The 22934-nt window shown below is 47.6% G+C and overlaps 1 protein-coding gene across 4 annotated transcripts in view; it reads left to right on the top strand.

The window, feature by feature from the left end:
• Positions 1-22934, top strand: part of SLC27A1 (solute carrier family 27 member 1) — a 51593-nt gene that overhangs the window by 13963 nt on the left and 14696 nt on the right. For 3 of the 4 annotated variants that reach the window (XM_035101793.2, XM_035101807.2, XM_035101801.2), the window contains exons 3-9: positions 815-1209; positions 6400-6561; positions 6961-7030; positions 7850-7941; positions 8068-8177; positions 15482-15691; positions 17104-17230. In XM_035101793.2, coding sequence (XP_034957684.1) covers positions 815-1209; positions 6400-6561; positions 6961-7030; positions 7850-7941; positions 8068-8177; positions 15482-15691; positions 17104-17230 — 1166 coding nt within the window. The remainder of the gene's footprint in view (positions 1-814; positions 1210-6399; positions 6562-6960; positions 7031-7849; positions 7942-8067; positions 8178-15481; positions 15692-17103; positions 17231-22934) is intronic. The other variant, XM_035101814.2, reaches the window with a different exon arrangement.

Genomic DNA, 22934 nt, shown 5'->3' with positions numbered 1-22934 from the left:
CTGTTTCTTGCAGAAAGTTTTGAACAATTGGTGCTTATAAGCTAAGATATCAGGAGCTATAATATCTAAGGGTTCAGCCTTTGAAAATCTTGAGTGTTGGGAATTGTTAACTGAGGGTAGATTGTGGCACAAGTTCCCCAGTACAGTAGTTTAAATTGTTGCTTCCTTTGAAGCACCAAGTGCTGGTAGCTGTCAAGACATAAAAATACTTGGTTAGATGAACTGAGGATATTTATGTCTGTATGCTGCAGCTGAGGGCAGAACAAGTCCAGAACATGATATTGGACATAAAACACAGCTTCCTCAAAAATATTGGCTTTTTAAAAACAAAAACAAATTTCTAGCCCTTATGACTGAAGATGTGATTGAAAGTGTGTGGGTGACACTTGATGAAATCTCAAGAAGCCAGAGAGATGTGTGACTACATTTTTCACTGGTTGGGAAGGTCTGTATGCCCTGACTAGCTCTTTAGCTCTCCACAGGGCTATTAAAATCTAAAATGTGCAAAATAGTGAAAACAAACTTGTAGTATTAAGTATTCAAAGTAAGGAGGGGGAATGCATATTTAGCTGGGTGTAGAATTTAGATTGATTAGATGCAGATTTTTTTTTTTGTATGAAGTAATTTTGGCATGGTACTGACTGTGGGTCTGGCGCAATATAAGTAGCTCCTTAATTGAAGTTAATATCTGTGAAGTCTGTATCTTGAAGAATGAGTATCTGGACAAGACGATACTCTGGTATATTGCTGCCTTTCCCTCTGAACAGGGAGCATTGTGTTAAGTGCTATTGTAACTAGATTTTCCTTGTTGCAGGGGGCTGTCGGTGCTCATACAGGTTAAATATAAATTGTACTGGCACCGGAAAGCCAAGAGCAATGTCCCCAAGATATTCCAGGATGTGGTTCGCCGACATCCAGAAAAAGTGGCCTTTATCTATGAAGCTACTGATGAGAAATGGACTTTCCGGCATCTGGATGAATATTCTAATGCTGTGGCCAACTTCTTCTACCAGCAAGGTTTTCGAGTTGGTGATGTCATTGCCATCTTTATGGAGAGTCGACCTGAGTTTGTGGGCTTCTGGCTAGGGATGGCCAAAGTGGGCATTGAGGCAGCCCTCATCAACTTCAACTTGCGTCTTGATTCTCTGACTTACTGTGTGAAAACATCAGGGGCAAAAGCGATCATCTTCGGCGCAGAGTTGTCAACAGGTGGGACTCCATTTGGTTTGCTGCTCCTTAAGCACTTCTTGTTGCACTCAGAGGAACTACACCAGGCATCCCCATACTGCGGCCCTCCAGATGTTTTGGCCTACAACTCCCACGATCCCTAGCTAACTGGACCAGTGGTCAGGGAAGATGGGAATTGTAGTCCAAAACATCTGGAGGGCCGAAGTTTGGGGATGCCTGAACTACACTTTTGTTTTGTGAGGAGGGGGAGAAGATTGATTGCTCACTTCCTCAGGTGCCCAACTGAAGATCTGCAATTGCACTGTGGTAATTTGGCTCTCAGTAATATTTGCCAAGGTTGAATTGGTTGATCTGTTACGCAATGGGTCATCTCAAGGCAGTTCTAACATGTTCATCATTTCCTTGGTGACAGAAGTGGGAGCAGGTTTCTCTTGCTCTCTCCTCTGTGTGTACTTTGCAGAAGCCAGTGTGGTCTGGAAGTAGAGGCAGAACAGTAGATGGGTGTCAAGGGGCTTCTCAGACCCTAATCCTCCACTTCACACCCATCGCCCACCTGGCCCCCAAAATGGACATTTAGCTTCAGTCTTCTGCTAGGAGGAGCACAACTATATTCATTAGTATTTTAATTATGTTGATGTTTTCTGTGCACCCCTCGGTAAAACGCACAGGGCAGTGTACAACCAGAACAGTACATATATAGAAACACTACTAGAATAAAATGGCTTAGGTAAAGGATGCCTCAAAAGCTTTCCACACAAGCCTGTTTAGGCTTTAAGATCCTCACCAGAAGAATCCCTACTGTTGTCCCTCCATCGTATGAGACATTATGGAGGGTAACCTGTAAAAAGGCATTTTTGGTTGTGGTTCCTCAGGGAATCTCGCCTAGTCCCATCTCTGATATCTTTCCAATCTTTTTACAAGATGTTTAGTTTGACTGATGCATTTATTGGGCTCTTAAAATGCTCTTCTGTTGTATTGTATCAATCTTTATTGATGCTATATTGTTTAAGAATGCTGCAAATTCTTTTGGGAGGTTTTATACTTTAAAATCTGTGTATCGGTGCTTAAAATAATAAAGCAGCAGAAAGTAGCAAATTAAACAGGACCCCCCCCCCCCCGCATCAGCATTGTTAGAAAGATCTGTAGTGCAAATGGCAGGATACATATATTTTAGTATATCTTCTGTATACAGTGGTACCTCGCTTTACAACCACAATTGGTTCCGGAAGTCTGTTCATAAACTGAAGCGTATTTAAACTGAAGCGAACTTTCCCATTGAAAGCAATGGAAAGTGGATTAATCCGTTCCAGACCATGAAAAACACCCCCTAAAGCAGCAATTTAACACAATTTTTACTAAAATAAAAAAAATTCCTTCAGTAGCACCTTAAAGACCAACTAAGTTTTTATTTTGGTATGAGCTTTCGTGTGCATGCACACTTCTTCAGATACAGTGAAATGGAAGTTTCCAGGCACTTATGTAGAGAAGGGGTGGGGAGGGGTGGGGATGGGGAGGGGGGATCACTCAGAAGGGTGGTGGAAATGGGTGATTGACTGACTGATAGCTGTTGATGACCGCAAACGACTGCAAATGGTTTTGCATGAAAAAGCAAGGGTTGAGATGGCTGAAGATCGCTTATCATGTATAATGAGATAAGAATCCGATATCTCTGTTCAAACCAGGTCCCTCCATGGTTTTGAGCTTGGTCTATATGTCCATCCTGTATTTTTATAGTAGTGTCCAAAAAATGTATTTCTTGCATAGATTGGTTCATTGTTAGGTTGATGGTGGGGTGAAAGTCATTGAATGTCTGGTGGAAGGACACATGGACAACAGACCCTGGAAACCTTCCACCAGACATTCAATGACTTTCACCCCACCATCAACCTAACAATGAACCAATCTATGCAAGAAATACATTTTTTGGACACTACTATAAAAATACAGGATGGACATATAGACACCACCTTATACAGAAAACCAACTGACCGACAAACATATCTACATGCTTCTAGCTACCATCCCAAACATACCAAACAATCCATCGTATACAGCCAGGCCTTACGTTACAACCGCATCTGTTCCAACTCTACAGACAGAGAATCTCACCTAAGAGATCTACAGCAAACCTTTTTAGAACTAAAATATCCACCTGATGAAGTTAAACAACAGATCAACAGAGCCAGACAGATACCTAGAGAGAACCTGCTGCAAGACAGACCCAAAAAAGAAAATAACAGAACACCACTAGTCATCACATACAGCTCCCAAGCTAAAACAGTACAACGCATCATCAGAGATCTACAGCCTCTCCTGGACAATGACAGCTCCCTTTCTCAAGCTCTGGGAGGAAGACCTTTCATTGCCTACAGACAGCCACCCAATCTCAAACAACTCCTCACCCACAATAATACAACCACCAGACTTAACATGGACACTGGTACCAGAGCCTGCAATAAACCCAGATGCCAACTTTGCTGCCACATACACCCAGACAACACCATTACTGGCCCCAACAACATCCAACATACCATCTCAGGACTATTTAATTGCTCATCTTCTAACATTGTGTATGCCATCAAATGCCAACAGTGCCCTTCAGCTCTCTATATTGGACAAACAGGCCAAACCCTACGCCAAAGGATAAATGGACATAAATCTGACATCAGGAACCAGAAGACAGAAAAACCAGTAGGAGAACACTTCAATCTCCCAGGACATTCTATACAAGATCTCAAAGTAGCTGTCTTACTACAAAAGAATTTCAGAAATAGACTGGAAAGAGAAGTTGCTGAATTGCAACTTATCACCAAGCTCAAAACCATGGAGGGACCTGGTTTGAACAGAGATATCGGATTCTTATCTCATTATACATGATAAGCGATCTTCAGCCATCTCAACCCTTGCTTTTTCATGCAAAACCATTTGCAGTCGTTTGCGGTCATCAACAGCTATCAGTCAGTCAATCACCCATTTCCACCACCCTTCTGAGTGATCCCCCCTCCCCATCCCCACCCCTCCCCACCCCTTCTCTACATAAGTGCCTGGAAACTTCCATTTCACTGTATCTGAAGAAGTGTGCATGCACACGAAAGCTCATACCAAAATAAAAACTTAGTTGGTCTTTAAGGTGCTACTGAAGGAATTTTTTTTATTTTACTTCGATCCAGACCAACACGGCTACCTACCTGTAACAATTTTTACTGTCTACCAAGACCATTGATACATAAAATGAAGGCAATAATCAATGTACTGTACTATAAAATAATTAAGACAGTATTGTAGATGAAAAAAATTACTGTAACTTTTATTTTTCTTACCTAACTTTGGGGCTGGGTTCGGGACACAACCACGGAAGTGCTCCAATGCCTTCGCAAAGGCCCGGAGCGCCTTTCGGGAAGCCTGGAGCAACTTTGACCGTGGGACGCCGTGTGGCAGAAAAGCAAACTGCGCTGAGAGAAAGGAGCCTTTCCCCGACGCAAGTGCCCTGCGCTGCGGCCGCGTCTCATACAAGGCGGCTGAGAACAGCGCGGGAAACCCAGGGGGGTGGGTTCCATTCGGAAGCTCTTACCTCGCACGTAGAAAAGGGCTCCCAGTAGCAGCAGCAACAGCGGCTGTGGAGGAGGAGGCAGGCGGACGCCCCTGAGTCGCTTCATGGTGGAGACCCCTGCTGCAGCTCCCGCAGCCCCTGCACGACACAACCTCTCCCCTGCTTGGCGAGCGGCGATAAATTGAGTTCTTCCAAGTCATTTCACTGCACAGCGGCAACGGCGGCATCCACGGCTCTCCGTCCCTCTCTCTCTGCGGTGCCGGCCAGGCGACCTTCCGACTCCTCAGAGCGGCCGCCGCCACCACCAGGCGCCAGGACTGCCCGGGGTGTCTCGCGGTGCGTCTGGCTCTGGTTGGAGCGACGGCGGCTGCTTCTCTCGACCCTACGCCAACGTCTCTCTCCACCCCGCAGGAGCGCGACGGCGAAGGCCCGGCCTCACAGAGGGGTTGAGAGAAGCGAGGCCAGGCCTTCACCGTCGCTGCTGCTTCTCTTGACCCCGCGCCAACGTCTCTCTCCACCCCGCAGGAGGGTGACGGCGATGGCCCAGCCCCACTTCTCTCGACCCCTCCGCGAGGCTGTGTCGTGCAGGGGCTGCGAGAGCTGCAGCAGGGGTCTCCACCATGAAGCGGCTCGGGGGTGTCCGCCCGCCTCCTCCTCCGCAGCCGCTGCTGCTGGGAGCCCTTTTCTACGTGCGAGGTAAGAGCTTCCCCCCGGGTTTCCCGTGCTGTTCCCAGCCGCCTTGAATGAGACGCGGCCACAGCGCTAGGCAGTTGCAGCGGGGAAAGGCTCCTTTCTCTCCGCGCGCTTTGCTTTTCTGCCATGCGGCGTCCCGCGGTGAAAGTTGCTCCAGGCTTCCCGAAAGGCGCTCTGGGCCTCTGCGAAGGCATCAGAGCGCTTCCATGGCTGCGTCCCAGTCACGGACACTCCGATGCCTCTGCGGAGGCCTCCATAGGCCTCGGAAACCTCGGGTTACTTACTTCTGGGTTTCGATTGTTTGTAAACCGAAAGTTCCACTGTATCTGCAGCAGGTGGGTTTCTGTGCCTGTGGCCTTTGTTGCAGGGAGAAGATCTCTCTCTCTCTCTCTCTCTGTGTGTGTGTGTGTTACAGGTAGGTAGCTGTGTTGGTCTGACGTAGTCGAAACAAAGAATAAAAAAAAAATCCTTCCAGTAGCATCTTAGAGACCAACTAAGTTTGTCATTGGTATGAGCTTTCGTGGGCATGCACATCTGAAGAAGTGTGTATCTGAAGAAGTGTGCATGCACACGAAAGCTCATACCTATGACAAACTTAGTTGGTCTCTAAGGTGCTACTGGAAGGAATTTTTTTATAGTGTGTGTGTGTGTGCACCATTAGTGGATAATGGTAGCAAGAACATGCTAGGTTTGGTTCCAGGGCATTGCTGTGAGGGTGGATATTATGTTGGGAACGTACTAAGGCAAATGGCTAGCCTGCATCTTTTCTGGCATGCAATTAGCATAATTTGAATATCATTATAGTAAGCATGGCATGAAAATTTACATTTGGGTTTATTGTTCTTTTGGAATAAACAGATTTCCCACCAGCTGTAGTTTGGCATCTTCTCAAAATTAGATTCTGAAAACTCTTTGCCCTTGGGTGCCTACTGTTTTGAGTTTCTTGTAAGGCTGACTATGTTTTGCAGCAATATCTGAAGTGAATGGGACACTGGGGAAAAATATGGTCAAGTTCTGTTCTGGAGACTTCAAACCTGAATCCGTTCCACCAGGCACCAAACACCTGGACCCTCTTCTGACTAAGGCATCAACATCTCCTCCAGCTCAGGTTCCAGCCAAAGGATTAGACGGTATGTTTCCATACGACCACACGCCTTTCCCTAAGGAATCAGATTATCCTGCATAGTCCAGCAGGAGCCTCTGACAGGCACCGATTCACGTGACTAGATGTCTCAGCCAGGCACCTGTCCTAGTTTCAGGAAGGCATGGAAATTGAAAGCTTGTAACCTCAGGGCTGTTTGCTGGGTCAAGAGAGCATAACTGCATCTTGCAACCTGGGCTGTGGGCCACCACAGCTCACTTTTACCGACACAGAAGCCCTTCTGCTTATTGTTCTGCTCTGGGTTTTTTGTGTGTGGTTTTTTTTCAGAACAGCTGCCTCGGAGGCAAGTAGTTTGCCAAGGTAGATAGAAATAACATACAAAAGCTGAATGTCTCACTCATGCTCCACTTCTGAATTTTCTTCCTAGATCGGCTGTTCTACATCTACACCTCTGGCACAACTGGAATGCCCAAGGCTGCCATTGTGGTGCATAGCAGGTGAGGGGCATCAACATGACTTTCCTGGGAACTTAGTCTGCCAATATTCAGTATAGTGTTTAATTTGTGATTATTATTATTTTAATATGTACACAAATATCCAAGAAGACAGTAGGTTGCCAGACACTTGTCTTTACAGCTGTCTTCTTGGAAGAAGGTATACCGTTTCCTTCCTGTCTTTGAATTATTGAGAGGAGGCAGCAGGAGCAATGAAATTCAGGAGCTTGTGGTGTGTGTTGCATCTCCTCCTCACCTCCCATTTTATACATCGTCACCCCTAGGATAGTGACCCTGTACCTAATCACATATACAAATTTAGAAAGCTATGTTATATCAAGCCGAACCATTGGTTTGATTATGGCCTACAGTTTCCTTCGCAGAGAAAAAGTAAGAAACCCCAAGGGCCAGGTGGAAATGAATTCTATAATAATATAAAACACTGAGAGTGTTATCTATGGAAACAGGGCTACCTAAGAGAATTTGATTTCTCCTCTTGTATAGTGTGTGTGTGCACGCACGCACAAATGGCTGGGGCTATTTGGGGTCTTTTGGATAGAAATCATGCAGGAGCCTTCATCATGGGGTTAGTACCTTCTGCAACTTTTTTCTGAGATGTACCTGTGAACAAGAAATAGGATCCTGATAATAGTCTCCTTTGTTACATTGCCTGCATGTTCCTCTGTTGGTCTGCTTATGTGAGCTGAAATTGTCCTTATATATTGCAAAATACATGTTTTTACCAAATACTTGCTTTCTTCTTGCTGCTGCTAGATAGAATTAAGTGGCCTAAATTCATACATGCTTTTTGTTTCCTTGTAGGTATTACCGCATAGCAGCTTTTGGTTATTATGCCTACAGAATGACCCCCAATGATATAATCTATAACTGTCTACCACTGTATCACTCAGCAGGTAGGCCATAGTTGCTGCTGCTTGTTTTAGTTATGGAGGCTTGCTCTGGCATTGTTGAAAGATGATGCTTTCCTCCCGGTTCATGGCAAACCCGCCATGCTGACAACCTTTCTCTCTTTCTCTTAGGGAATATCATGGGTGCTGGCCAGTGTGTGATCCATGGCCTGACTGTAGTGATTAGGAAGAAATTTTCTGCCAGTCGCTTCTGGGATGACTGTGTGAAATACAAGTGCACAGTAAGGAGAGCCCCAAACTCTGCTTGTAGGCACCACAGTTTGTAGGAGGTGGGAGCAAATGCATTTGTGGGGAGGGTCTGCTTGGAAAGAAAGCTCCAGTAGAAAAGGTTAACAGGAATGAAATCAGAAATTACCTTGAGGTAAATGGGGTACTCCAAATGATATGTGTGCACTAGTTCCTTGCAAATCCCTGTTTCAGCTGGATTTATAAGATCCCAAAGCTGTTTCAGTCACTGAAGGGCAATTGGTATTGGCACATTAAACATCGTGGATGTTCCTGTCAGTGTATTGAAAAAATATAGCAAAGGTTCTGACCTCCTTTGCCTGCTTTGCCTGGTCCTCGGACCCTAGCCGGCACAAAAGACTCCACAAAAAGAGTGTCCTTGCAGAGTATTTTCTGCTTTTATTCTTAAAAGTCTTTAACTGCAAAACGACTAACTGTACAGACATCAACACCACCAGCTTTCTCTAACCAACCCACCAGCTAAGCACCACTAACATTGAGCGCTCTATATATGCAGTACAATTAGGAGAAAGGTTGCATGAGTCATCGTAGGCCGCTGACATGCTGACTTAGTTCTTTTCGCATTAAAGAAACAGCAGCCTATTTTTAGCCGTGACACGCCTTCTGTTTCTTTAAATGCAAAAACCCCAACAGAAAACAAAACATACATACACTATATACATAAACCCAGTTTTGTCATCAATTCATTATGACATGTTGCTGGCAAAGGCAACAAATCAGCAATATTGTGATTGACAATACTCCAGTTTGATTAACCCATTCTGTACACAATCTCTAACATTTGCATGACGGATGGCAATATGCTTTCATTATTTCCGAGCCCGCTAATGCAATGCATGATTGACTATCTTCATATACTTGGATAGGCAAATCTACTTTACAATCTAGATCTTTTAGTATCTGTATAAACCATACAATTTCATTGCATGCTAGCGACAGGCTCCCATATTCTGCGTCACAGGATGAGGTCACAGCAAATCCTTGTTTCTTTGACCGCCATCCAATTATGGAATTGGCAAACATTACAACCATTCCACTTGTAGATTTTCTGGTAGTTACGCAGCTCCCCCATTCTGCATCAACAAATACTTCTAGCCTCTCATCTTGTGTACTAGATATCTTTAAACATACACTTTATGTCCCCTTTAGATATCAGATAAGCCTTTTCAAAGCACACCAGTTGACAGTACTGGGTTTAGATACACGTTGGCTCAGAACATTTGTAGCACATGCAATGTCTGGCCTTGACCACTGGCTTAAATACAACAGTGATCCTATTTTTGAGTGATACAACTCAGGCTGATCAAATTCATCACACACTATCTTCATGAAATCTGGTATCATGGGATTCTGATCTGGCTTGCAGTTTTCCATGCCAAACTGTTCTATCAGATGATTAATTTTCTCTTTCTGGCTCAATAGGAAACTTCCATCAGCTTCTCGCCTTCTACTCCCAAGTAATTGCTTACAGGCCCCAAGGCTTTAAGCTTAAACTTCTTTTCCAGCTGACTAGTGAGCTTCTGGATTTCATCTGTGGAACTCCCTGCTACAAGCAAATCATCTATGAAGACTAAGAGCATTAAATATTTGTTGCCTGGATCAGCCACACTCTTTTTAAAACCTAGTTTTACAAGGGCTTCATTTAAACACTGGTTCCAACACCTTCCACTTTGTTTGAGACCAGAGACAGCCTTTTTCAAATGCCAGACTGCACCATTCCTCTCTTCAAAACCTGGGGGTTGTCTCATTAACGCTTCATGGTCTAAATTTGCATGCAGATATGCAGCATCAACATCAAAATGGTGCACTGTTAGTTATCGTACAGCAGCAATGGAAAGCATTAGATGAAAAGTTTCACTCTTTACAGTGGGAGAAAACACTTCATCGTAACTCTCCCCTTTAATCTGAGTGAATCCTCTTGCTACTAATCTGGCTCTGAAACGTGGCTCCCCCAATGCAAGGGTTTTTCTTTTGTAGACCCACTTGCATGATACCACTCTGCCACCAGGTGACGGCTTTATGACCTCAAACACTTCGTTACATTTAAAGGAATCCATTTCTTTCATAGCTTGTTGCCACAAAGCACGTTCCCCAGGGGGTAAGTCTAAGACTTCATCATAACTTTGTGGCTCTGCACAATTCACATTAAATACTCTCACTCCTCCTAGGGTCAAACGCTGAGGAGGTACACCCTTGTTTGAACGCTGAGAGCGTCTAGGCAAAACTACTTCTTCCTGCTCACTTATCTCTGGCTCTTCTTCCTCTACCTCTGGAGAAGAAGTACCATCTTTGCCACATCTTTTGGGGAAATCTGTGCCTCCTCCTCCTCCTGATCTTGTGTTGCCAATGGCTTACTTGCAGGGGCAGTAGGCAATCTGGGTTTGCGTGGATTGTGGTCCACCTGTCCTGATCAGCGAAGTCTGTGCTTTGTGACAGAACCACGTATCCTGGGCGTAAATTGAAACGCTACCCTTTGCCATAGGACTGCTATCCCACAAAACACAGTCTCTATGCTCTAGCGCCCCCTTTTTGCTGCTGAGCTTTGGGGATATTTACATGTGCCCATATGGAGCATCATCCACTCTGGTTCTTTCCCAAACAACACACAATAAGGAATATTCTTTATAGAGCTAGACCAGGTTCTATTGATCAGGAAGTTTTCTGTGAGAAAAGCCTCACCCCACAGCCTATGGTTGTGACCTAATCCTGCATCCACTAGCAGGCAGTCCTTTACTGACTGTATTACAGCCCCACATCTCTCACACAGACCATTTTCTGCAGGACTATAAGGGTTAGTTAAACAATGAGTGATCCCCTTACGTCGCAACCATGCCCCAAACTGTTTATTCAAAAATTCCCCGCCTCTATCTGTTTGCAACTGCACAACAGAGCGATTAAAGAGCCTTTCAGCTTGGGCAACCCATTCTCTGAACATGGGGAAACATTCTGACTTCTGTTTTAGCAAAAACAGCCAACTAAAACGTGATTTATCATCTATTACCAGAAAAGCATATATGGCGCCCCCTTCAGTCTTCTGTGGAAAAGGGCCTATCACGTCACAATGGAGAAGTTCTAAAACCTCTTTAGATACTCTGTCACTTTTAGAAGCCACAGGCTTTCTCTTAGATTTGGCCATTTTACATACATTGCAATCTAGGAAACAGTTACAGCTATTTACTTTTAGGTTCTTGCACACCACTTGCAACTCTGAAAGCACACGGAAATTTGCATGACCCAGTTTCCTATGTAGTTCATGTATACACCCCTTATGAACTGGCAAATTCTCTTGAACCACCTGTGCTGCTTTAACAAGCTTATTTTGCATTACATACAGCCCATTTTCTATCTTTGCATGGCCACATACCTGAGTTCCATTTTTTATCAGACAATCATCCTGCGTGAACTTAACACTATACCCTGCTTTAATCAAACAGCTTAAAGACAGTAAACAATAGTCCAAACTGCTGACAGAGTCTCTGGTAAAGTAGTGTTCAAGCACTGCAGGAAACATGTTCCCTGGCCATCAATCTTGCTTCTATGATCATCAGCAAGATAGATCGAGTATTTCCCATTGACTGGCTTCCCCAGGGTCCTAAACTCCTTCCGATTGTTGCAGATAATCCTGCTGCTGCCAGAGTCCATCAACCACGTTCCTCGAGGTATCTTCCTCTCCTCTCGAGAAAATGCAGAAACAAACTGAGCAGAACACGTGTTCTTCTTCCCTGAAGAGAACCCCTTCTGCTTACCTTTCTGTGTCGATTGCTGTCTCTGCTCCACATTGTCTCCTGGAAGTCTTGCCCTGCATTGACGCTGGAGATGTCCGGGTTGGTTGCATCTATAGCATCTCCTCACTGCCATGGCCAAGTCCAAATCTTGGCTTTGCTCCTTTGGCAGATTCTGCTGCTGGCCCCCTCGGCTGTAACTCCTCCGCTCTTGGAGTTCAGCCTCTCTATCTGACCTTCTTTCTGCTTCCTCGGTCAATCTTCCAACCACATACTCAAGGGTCAGATCTCGGGGACGCATACTCTCCATGCTGTTAATCACAGGCATCCAGCTATCAGGCAAACTCGAAAGAATAATGTATGTTTGGTCAGTTTCATCATAACGCTTACCTCTCTGCTGTAGTTGAAGAAACAGAGATTTCAGCGTTTGAAGATGAGTTGCCAAACTCTCACCTTCTTTCATGACAGTCCTGAACAGCCTTCTGGTCAGAGAAATTATGGTTCCAGCAGTTTCTCTGACATGCACTGCCCTTAATTAATTCCAGCACTCAAACGCTGTGCTGGCATTTGCAACATGCAGTAACTGGGAGTTGCTCAAATACAGCATAAGTTGGGTACGAGCCCTTACATCCAGCAGTTTTTTTATCAGCAGGGTCCCATCTTGAAACCTCAGTCTCAACACAGTCCCATAGTCCATCTCTCCTTAGCAACTGCTGCATTCTTATCGACCAACTCAGTCAGTTGCTTTCTAAGAGAGGTTCAAAAGGAATGCCTCCCCCAATATTTACAACTTGGGAAGACTGGAAACCTGCCATCTCTGCTGGTGCTTGCTGAGCCCCTTCTGTAGGGCCTCCAGCAATCTCTCCTGACTGTCTCTTTAGAGTTTGACTGGATGGTCCTGGCTGGCACTCACCGGCTTCTAGCTGCTGCCTCTGTTGACCCTCAGGTTCCACCTGGCTCTGCAACCAATGTAGCCGCTCTGTGAGTCGCCTGCTGCAGTCCTTTAGCGAGTCAAGCTGTTCCAGTAGCCAACTGGGTGTCTCCCTGTCCTCCAGCCTTGCTGCAGTTACAGCTTGTCACCAACTGCTCCAACGCACAGCCACTGGCTCAATGCACCACCAAGACTCACCAGCTCCCTGCTGAGATGCTGTTGGTCGTCTTGCACTCTGCACATGCTCAGAAACACTGGGCAAACACCACAAAAAGAGTGTCCTTGCAGAGTATTTTATGCTTTTGTTCTTAAAAGTCTTTAACTGCAAAACAGCTAACTGTACAGACATCAACACCACCAGCTTTCTCTAACCAACCCACCAGCTAAACACCACTAATATTGACCGCTCTATATACTGTATGCAGTACAATTAGGAGAAAGGTTGCATGAGTCATTGTAGGCCGCTGACATGCTGACTTAGTTCTTTAAGCATTAAAGAAACAGCGGCCAATTTTTAGCCGTGACAGTTCCTGTGATCCAGAGTACTTGGGTTCTCCTGAGCAGAAATAATTAGGAAAGGTTCCTGTTCAAATATTCTGATCCGTACCCACCCTAAACCTTTGCAGGTGCCTGTTGGATAGCTAAAGCTAGTTTTTCTTGCCAAGAAACGCCCATGGACAGGCAGGAGTCATTTAAACCCTGGTGGAAGTAGGTGCTAAAGTGAATTAGTTATACACCCAAGTCATGATAAGGCTGTGGTGGAAAGTCCACCTATCCTCCTCCTGCATCTCAATGGATTAAGTCCTGTGGTTCAGAACTCTGTGTCTCACTCTCCCACTCCTCATGGCACTTGGGGATCTACTACCTGAGGCAGCCACTTCACTTTGCCTCATGAATAACCTCTGAATAGAGATGGACAGTCTTTTATCCCTTTATTGGAGGTGCCAATGAATTAAGTCAAATACATAGCTGCTTGCCCTTGTCTTCCAGTACTGCACTTGACGCCAGTGCCTGGCTAGCAACTTCATGTGCTCCTTGGTTTCAGAATTTCCTTGCAAAGGAAGATGCCAGCAGGGAATCCCTTGACCATTTGCCCTCCCATTCCAGATACAGTGGTACCTCCGGTTGCAGACGGGATCCGTTCTGGAGGTCTGGCCGGATCCTGAGGTTTTCGCAACCGGAGAGACTGCTTCTGCACATGCGGCAAAAACCCGGAAATACATCTTCCGGGTTTGCCGCTTATGTATCCCGAAGTAAGTTTATGTAACTGGAGGGATATGTAAGCGGAGGTACGGCTGTATCTTGGTTAACACGGAGAGGCTTACAGAGGAAGAAAGCAAATCCCAGTTCTAACACTCTTGCTGCTGGCAGTGTCTTGTGTGACACTCATCAAGGAAAGCGCGGGATTGATTTTTCCTCTCCCCTGTTGCATTTGGAGACTTGATCAAGAACTGATTCTTTAAGTTGACCTCATCTAGCATTTCCCTGTAGTGCTAGGCTTCACTACTTTTTTGAAGGATCAGACTAAAGCTACAGTACTGTGTGTATTTATTGATTTATAAAAAAGTATTTGTAGACTGTCCCACCATATAGAATTCCAAGGTCACCACCAGGCATAACACTGGACCGGGTGAAATGTCTGACTTCCTTGTAGTGTTGTGTCAGAATTGTGTCTGAGCAATAGGTAACTTACGTGGCTATTTCCAAGACAATCTTGCATTATATGGTTGCATTACTGTGGATTTGGTTTGAATGTGCCCTTGCATGTGAACATGTAGCAACACTTCTGCTTCCTCCTCTGATTCTCTTATTTTTACTGTAGGCCAAGTGGTTAGAATAACTTTACTAAATCTTACTAGTCAATCACATTTTCATTAATAGATCTTATATTCATATGAATTAAAATATTGCTCTGAAGACATGTATCTTAGATGATCTTACATGGATGTCTTGCAGCAGGACCTGCTCAGAAGAGTCATTTGTTCATGTGTGAGAGAAGAAGGGGAATGCCTTGTATTCTTAGAAAGAGCAGCAACCCATGGTTTGTAAATGCCATGGCACCTTTCTAAATAATAAAAATAGAATAAAATACAGAATCAAAATAAGTAAAAACAACAACAGCAAAACAATACTCCCACAGAGACATTTAAACGGTTGTAGGAAACTAATCAGCCAAAGGCCTGGTTGCAGAAGAGTGTTTTTGCCTGGCACCTAAAAATATATAAGGAAGGGGCCAGGCAAACCTCCCTGGGGCCACTTTGGAGGAGACCAGCTCTTGTGTTGCCGCCCTCTGGACCTCTTGTGGAGGAGGAGGCGCATGAAGAAGGGCCTCAGATGATGAACGCAGAGTCTGGGGTGGCTTATATGAAAGCTAATCAATTAAAGCTTTCAGTCATTCAACCATGCAGTATTTTCTGGACGAATGGACTCATAATACATTTTCCCTCATACTTAAAGTAGTAAAAATATTTTTTATATACAGATCAACTTGTGCCCATTTTCTCCTGAAATCAGAAAAAACATATATCCTTCCTCTTTCTCTTCAAAAGTTCTGGAAATGTTGCATTTTGACCTAATTTTCTAAAGGGTTGAGTAATCTTTCCAATCTAGTCTGTCTTGTTCTTAGATTATCCAGTATATTGGGGAGATCTGCAGGTATCTGCTGAACCAGCCGGTGCGGGAGGCAGAGAAACACCACCAAGTGCGCCTGGCAATAGGAAATGGTTTGAGGCCTACCATCTGGGAAGACTTCACCCAACGCTTCCAAATTAAACAGATTGGGGAATTTTATGGGGCCACAGAGTGTAACTGTAGCATTGCTAATTTGGATGGAAAGGTATGTTAAAGGGCTGCCATGGCAATATATATATGGGAGGTGTCTGTAATTTAGGCTGTTTTGGGGGGCTATGCCTGTCCAGACTGGCTTACAGTCATAAAACAACAAAATAGAAATGGTAATATGGGGGGGGGGGGGGACACACCAATCTCCTCAAAAGAATAACCAGGTCAGGAAAACATAATTCTACATAGCCACAGTCTAATTAAAGTCACTCCTAGAAAGCCAATTGAAAGAGAGATTTTCAAGGCCTTCTGAGATCCATGCAGGATGCAGACTCATTGAGGCATCTATGTGTGATATATATTGGTTTGTGTTAATCCACCTGAACAACAATTCTTACTCATGCAGGATGGGAGTGGGCAACATGCAGCCCTTGGCCTAATGTCAAGTGGGGGTCGGGGTGGAGGGAGAGAAGGAAGTTGTGAATAGAAAAATGGAGGGTGGGGAATGCAAGATGGAGGAAGTGATGGAAGGATTAATTGCCTTCCCAATTAAAAAAAGTGCAAGTAGATAAATAAATAGGTGCTGCTCCGGCAGGATGGTCAACCGGCATTTCCGTGCGCTGCTCTGGTTTTGCCAGAAGCAGCTCAGTCATGCTGGCCACATGACCCGGAAAAACTGTCTGCGGACAAACGTTGGCTCCCTTGGCCAGTAAAACGAGATGAGCACTGTAACCCCAGAGTCATCTGCAACTGGACTTAACTGTCAGGGGTCCTTTACCTTTACCTTTTTAATGTCACAGTGCATCCCAATTCCCTAAGAGGACTGTTCCTCCTCGGGGTTCCTGCCAGCCCAGAACAGGAGGTTGGGTAAAGTAGAAGCTTCGGGATTGGGGGAAGGACACTTTCTGAGGCACTAAAGATATTGCTTGAACCTGAACATTTTACTACCGTATGTAAAGTGTGTATTCTAGCAGTGGAGGTCCTCAGAAGGGGAAAAGGGAAATAAACCATTTTCCTTCCTGAAACGTTCCTGTATAAGGCAAGGAGACTATCAATTTAAAAGCAAACAAACTGGTGGGACATATCTCCCTCTTCCCCACATCCCTAGCAATACCCCATTCCAGGATACTTGCTATAGCAAGCATAGGCAAACTCTGGCCCTCCAGATGTTTTGAGACTACAATTCCCATCATCCCTGACCACTGGTCCTGTTAGCTAGGGATGATGGGAATTGTAGTTCCAAAACATCTGGAGGGCCGGAGTTTGCCTATGCCTGTGCTATAGTATAGTGGGGTTGAGCAGGTCCTCCTCTCCTGTTTCTCCTTTTGTTTCTCTTCTCCTCAGCTGATGATGCTTCAGGGACCTGTGTACACTGGAAGCTCTCTGGCTCTTCCTTGCTGGTTAATCATGGCAAATGACTCAGGGGAGCCCACATCATCTTTTAAACTTTGCTTTATCTTTTGTCAGGTTGGTGCCTGTGGCTTCAACAGCCGGATTTTGCCAAATGTGTATCCTATTCGCTTGGTAAAAGTAAATGAGGATACCATGGAATTGATAAGGAAAGAGAATGGACTATGCATCACCTGCCGCCCAGGTAAATGTCACTGTGATTGCCATATGATATTGCTGTGTGTTAGGAGCATCACCTCCCAGGGCTGATTGTGGGGAGGATCGTGGACAGACACTTCTAGGGAAAGGTTGCAAAATGGCCAGAAGCAGAGTAGACCTCAAGTGTCGGGTGATGGAGTCCATGGTCTTGGGAAAGGCTTCACTGCCACTAATCTAAATATGCTTGTAAGACACACTGAATACCTAAAAGGTGAAAGGGTGGGATATAAATTAGTTGAATAAATAGAAATGCAGAGGAAGGGAAGGGAGGGAGGGAGGAGCATAGAACCTTGGAACAGAGCAACAGGCTGAAAAGTTAGCTGGTGGCAGTTGGAAGGGGAAGAAGAAGTTAAAGAGGAACGTAAGAGGACGAAGAGAGGGAAAGAAAAGGGTAGGTAAAAATATATCCATACAAGAAAGGTAAACATGGACACACAGTGGGGTAGCGGAACCTGGGACTCTCCAGAAGTTGCTGGCCTACAGCTTTAATCATCCTGGCCATGCTAGGTAGGGATGATGGGAATTGGAGTGTAACAACATCTGGAGGGCCATAGCTTGGCTACTCCTGATGTAAAGCAGCAGAGTTGAAAGGTTCAAATGAACCTTTTAGGACAGGGATTGGCAGCCATCCAAAAAAGGGATAGGCAACTGATGATTATTTCCATGTACATAACTGTCACAGTGGCCGGAGTGGACTACTTCAGAGTAACGACGCTACGCAGCTCTGCATTTTATTCTTTTATTGGTGCTGCGTATTTACAGTGCTCAAGTCATTGCTATTTACACGGAGCGATGTTGTCAGTCGGTTTCAGAACCTCCTAATGGCTTTTGGCGCGTCTTTCTCCAACACAAAAGCTTTGGCAGACCCATCCTCTTGCCCCTCCTCTTCCTGCGTAATTCTGGAGTTGGGGGGATGGGTCTTCCCCCCTTACTTGCCCCTTCCTGTCCCACCTGGGACCCTGGCTCCTCTACCCTGCCTGAGCCTCGGACACGACTTCCTGCTTCCCCACTGGAATCGGAACTCTCCCTGCTTTCCCCTTTGCTCGGGGACGGGCTTGAACTCAGGAGGGGAGGGACTTCGCGATATCCCCTGTCCCTCACATCCACCCCCCTCCCAAGCTCTCCTTCACCCCTCCCCAGGCCCCCCCCATGTGTCGGTGACGACTGGAAGCCTAAAAACTCGGTGCTCTCCGAGCCCGTTGGTGTGAACACCTCCCCCCAGTCCTGCGAGCCCCCCCCTTCCGCCTGGGGGGACGGGAATCCCAAAAGGTCCGTGGCGTCAGAGCTGGTGGGGGTAAAAATGTTTTGCCAATCTGCTCCTTCCTCTGACTGGGTGGATCTTGGCGACACCCATACCTCATCCTCTGGTTCCTCAAACTCCGCTTCCCAGCGCCATGGTGAGCTGTTCTCCCGTGCCTCCTCCTCCTCCCCCTCCCTTTCCATGTGCCAGGGCTTGGGTCTGTGGGGAAAGAGGGCGTGAAATTCTTCCACCAAGAATTCCTCCTGTATCTGAGTGGCGGGAACCCATTCATTCTGGGACGGTGGAGCATCCTCCCATGCCATGAGGTACTCCAGGCCCCCCACCCCCCACCTTGAATCCAGGATGGCCGTGGCCTCATTGAGTTGCTCCCTGCTTTCCCTCTCCCCCCCTTCCTCGGGGGTTTGTTCGCTGTCTCGGAGCCTGCTGCTTTCCCTGTACGGCGACAGCAGCGATCTATGAAACACTGGATGCACCCTCATGTCCTCTGGCAGTGCCAGCCTGTATGCCACCGGGTTGACCTGTTGCGTGACCGTGAAGGGGCCCAGCCATTTGGGTGCCAGCTTTTTGCACCTCCCTCTGGTGGGAAGGCCCTCCGAGGACAACCACACCTTGTCCCCCACCCTGATGACCTCCCCTTGTCGCCTGTGGCGATCTGCCCCCTTTTTGTACGCTTCCTTGGCCCTCTCCAAGTGTTCTCTGAGCTGCTGGTGCACCGTCTCCAGTTCCTCTGCCCAATCCTCAGCCTGTGGGCCCTCCTCCTCCTCCTCCCTCTCCCTCTCTGGGAAAGATCTGAGGTCGCGCCCGTAATTGGCCTTAAAGGGCGACACCCCTGTGGAGACGTGCACTGCATTGTTGTAGGCAAATTCTGCTAGTGGCAAGCGATCCACCCAGTCCGTTTGCCGCTGGCTGACGTAGCATCTCAGGTACTGCTGCAGAATGGCGTTGACCCTCTCCGCTTGTCCGTTGGTCTGCGGGTGTCTAGCCGTCGACAAGCTGACCTCCACCTGCAGGAGGTTCATGAGCCGCCGCCAGAACCTGGAAACAAATTGGCGGCCACGATCCGAAATAACCCTTAAAGGTAATCCATGCAGTCTGAAAATGTGATCAACAAACAGTTTGGCTGTCTCTTCTGCCGAGACTGCCCTGGCACACGGTATAAAGTGACACATTTTGGACATGAGGTCCACCACCACCAACACTGCAGTCTTACCCCTGGACGAAGGCAGATCTGTGATGAAGTCCATGGACACCACTTCCCACGGCCTGTGTGGTGTGGCTAAGGGCTCCAGCAACCCTGGTGGCGCTGCTCTGACCACCTTCGCCCGCTGGCAGGTGGTACAGCCCCTTACATAGTCTCGAACATCTTCCCTCACCCCTGGCCACCAGAAGTGTCTCATGACTAGGTGAGTGGTCTTGTCCCTTCCAAAATGCCCCGCTGTAGGGTTGTCGTGCATCTGCTTGAGGACCGTACGTCGAAGCTGGGTGGTGGGTAGGTACAGCGCACCCTTGTAGAAAAGCAGCCCTCTGCGTTCTGCAAAGTCTTTTGCCTGCTCCCTCCCCCCTCTCAGTTCTCTGAAGATGCGGTTGGCAAATTCATCCGCTGCCGTCAGTGCTGTGAGTTCTGCCTCGCTCACCACTGCTGCTCCGCAGGACCATGCCGACGGGGGGAAAATGTGCCTTGGGGCTGGTGGCGCCTCCTCCTCCATGTACTCTGGCTTGCGGGAGAGGGCATCCGCCCTGACATTCTGCTCTCCTGGGATGTAGTGTATGGAGAAGTTGAAGTTCGAGAAGAACTCCGCCCACCGTATCTGCCGCTGGTTGAGCACCCTGGCTGTTCTCCAGAACTCCAGGTTCTTGTGGTCTGTGCACACCTGGATGGGGTGCTTGGCGCCCACCAGGAAGTGTCTCCAGTGCTGGAACGCCGCGTGGATCGCAAGAAGTTCCCGATCAAAAACTGTGTAGTTTCGCTCGGGCTGGGTCAACTTCCTGGAGAAGAAGGCACAGGGTCTCCACTCTCTGTTGGCGTCCAGTTGCAACAAAATGGCGCCCACAGCCTTATCAGAAGCATCTGTTTCAATGCGTAGGGGCGCGTCCTGAACCACGTGGAACAGGTTCTGGTCTGAGGCGAACACCCTCTTGAGGCTTTCGAACGCTGCTTGCGCCTCTGGTGTCCACCTGAACTTCTGCTTGCCTCTCAGGCAGTCAGTGATGGGAGCCGTAACTCGAGAGAAGTTCTTGATGAACTTCCTGTAGAAGTTGGCAAAGCCTAGTAGGCGTTGGGCATCTTTGCGCGTCCTGGGGCTGTGCCAGTCCAGGATGGTCTGCACCTTGTCCTTGTCCATTGCCAGCCCCTTGTCTGACAGCTTGTAGCCCAGGAAGTCCACCTCCTTGGTGTGAAACTTGCACTTCTCCAGCTTCACATACAGGTGGTTCTCCTTCAGGCGCTGTAACACTTCCCTGACGTCCTTCACGTGCTGCACTGGGTCGTTGGAGTAAATAAGGATGTCATCCAGAAAGACCAAGCATTTCCTGAAGAGTAGGGACCCCAGGACGTGGTGCATGAAGGCCTGGAAGCATGCTGAGCCCCCTTGCAACCCGAAGGGCATCACCAGATATTCAAAAGAGCCCAGAGGCGTGAACATCGTGGTTTTCCACTCATCGCCTTCCCGGATCCTGATCAAGTTGTACGCCCCCCTCAGGTCTAGCTTGGTGAAAATCTTGCCCCTGCGTGCCGCTGTCAGGAGATCATCCACTCTGGGCATGGGGAAAGCCACTGGCTCTGTCACCGAATTCAGCCGTCTAAAATCCACCACAAGGCGGCGCTGTTGCGTGTCTTTCTTGTCCACCCAGAAGACCGGGCTGCCCCCTGCTGCCTTGCTTTCTCTGCTGAACCCCCGCTTGAGGTTCTTGTCGATAAAAGCGCGCAGATCCTCCAGTTCCTGGTCTGACATGGCGTACAGCTTGGCTGGGGGTATAGTTGCCCCAGGCACCAGGTTGATCTGGCAGTCAAAAGGCCTGTGTGGGGGCAGGTGGTCGGACTCCGCTTCACTGAAGACCTCCTGCAGGTCCCAGTATGGTTTGGGTATCGCCTCACCCCCTTTGACGTGCATGGTGGCCACCGTGGCTATCGGAGGCCCCTCCCCTGGTTGGTGCTGCATGCAATGTTCCAGGCAAAAGTCCGATCCAAAAGTGATGCATCTCTGATGCCAACTTATGGAGGGGTCGTGGCGCGCCAGCCAGCTCATGCCCAAAACGATTGGGGGGTCTGAGATGGTGGTGACGTTGAATGCCAGTGTCTCTGAGTGCCTTCCAACCGTCATTCTCATGGGGGGGGTTTGATGAGTGATGGCCCCTCCCAGCAGCTCTCTGCCGTCAATGGTTGCCACGTGCAGAGGAAAATCCAGCTGCAGAAGCTGGATCTGGTGCTCTTCTGCAAAGTTCCTCGAGAAGAAGTTCGCTGACGCCCCACTGTCAATTAAGGCGAGGACTGTCAGGGGATAGCCATTAGGGAGCGTGAGCGTCACTTCTAGAACCACTCCTGCTCTGGGAGGGGTGGGCTGGCTCTGCTCCTCTCTGTGCGGGTGGGTGGGCTGGGGCTGTTGTCTGCTGACTGTGCCTGGCTGCCGCCCCTTGTCTCCTGCAGCCAGGCTTTCCCGTTTCCCTGCTGTGGTGCTGCGTCAGTGGGGGAGGGCACAACCGTTCCCGCCTTTCCTTGCCACTCCCTGCGATGTGGGCAGTCTCTGACGAGATGCTGGGGGGAGTTGCAGAGAAAGCAATTCCCACCCCTTCCCTCCTTGCGTCTTGGCGCCGCTGGGGTTTGAAAAGCCCGCGCGCGCGCGCTATCAATCTGCATGGGTTCCTGGTCCTGACTGGCCCCAGGCGTGGCTTGAAAGGGTTGTTGAGGGAGTGGCTTCTCCTGCGACCGTGGGAACCAAGCCCGCTTTGCGCGCGTTGCTTGCTTGTCGCTCCATCTGGATTCCTGCCTCACCCCCACCGCCAGAGCCGCTTTGCTCAGTTGATCCATATTACTGGGCTTTGGACCTCTCGAGAGCTCATCCTTCACCTCCTCATGCAACCCCAAGTAAAACGCCGCTTGCATTGGGGCAGACTCCAGATCCCACCCCAATCTGTGCACCAGCATGGTGAATTTCGCCCAATACGCGCGAACTGTCATATTTCCTTGGCGTAAATTATGAAGTTCCTCCTTAGTCTGGTCCATATGACTATCGGACGAATACATCGTTTTCAAACCTTCTAGAAATAGTTTGACATTCTTCATGCAAGGATTCCTTGTTGCAATTAACGGTCTTAGCCACTCCCTGGCCGCCCCTGTAAGGTGCTCCACAATAAACGCTACTCTGTGCTCATCATCAGGGAACTCATCGTGGTGCAGCTCAAGAGCATACACAATCTCAGTCTCAAAGCCCTG

The sequence above is a fragment of the Zootoca vivipara genome, chromosome 2 (genome assembly GCF_963506605.1).
Source record: "Zootoca vivipara chromosome 2, rZooViv1.1, whole genome shotgun sequence".
Classification (NCBI taxonomy): domain Eukaryota; kingdom Metazoa; phylum Chordata; class Lepidosauria; order Squamata; family Lacertidae; genus Zootoca; species Zootoca vivipara.
The sequence above is the reverse complement of the archived record's forward strand: the minus strand, read 5'-3'. Positions and strand labels throughout refer to the sequence as shown.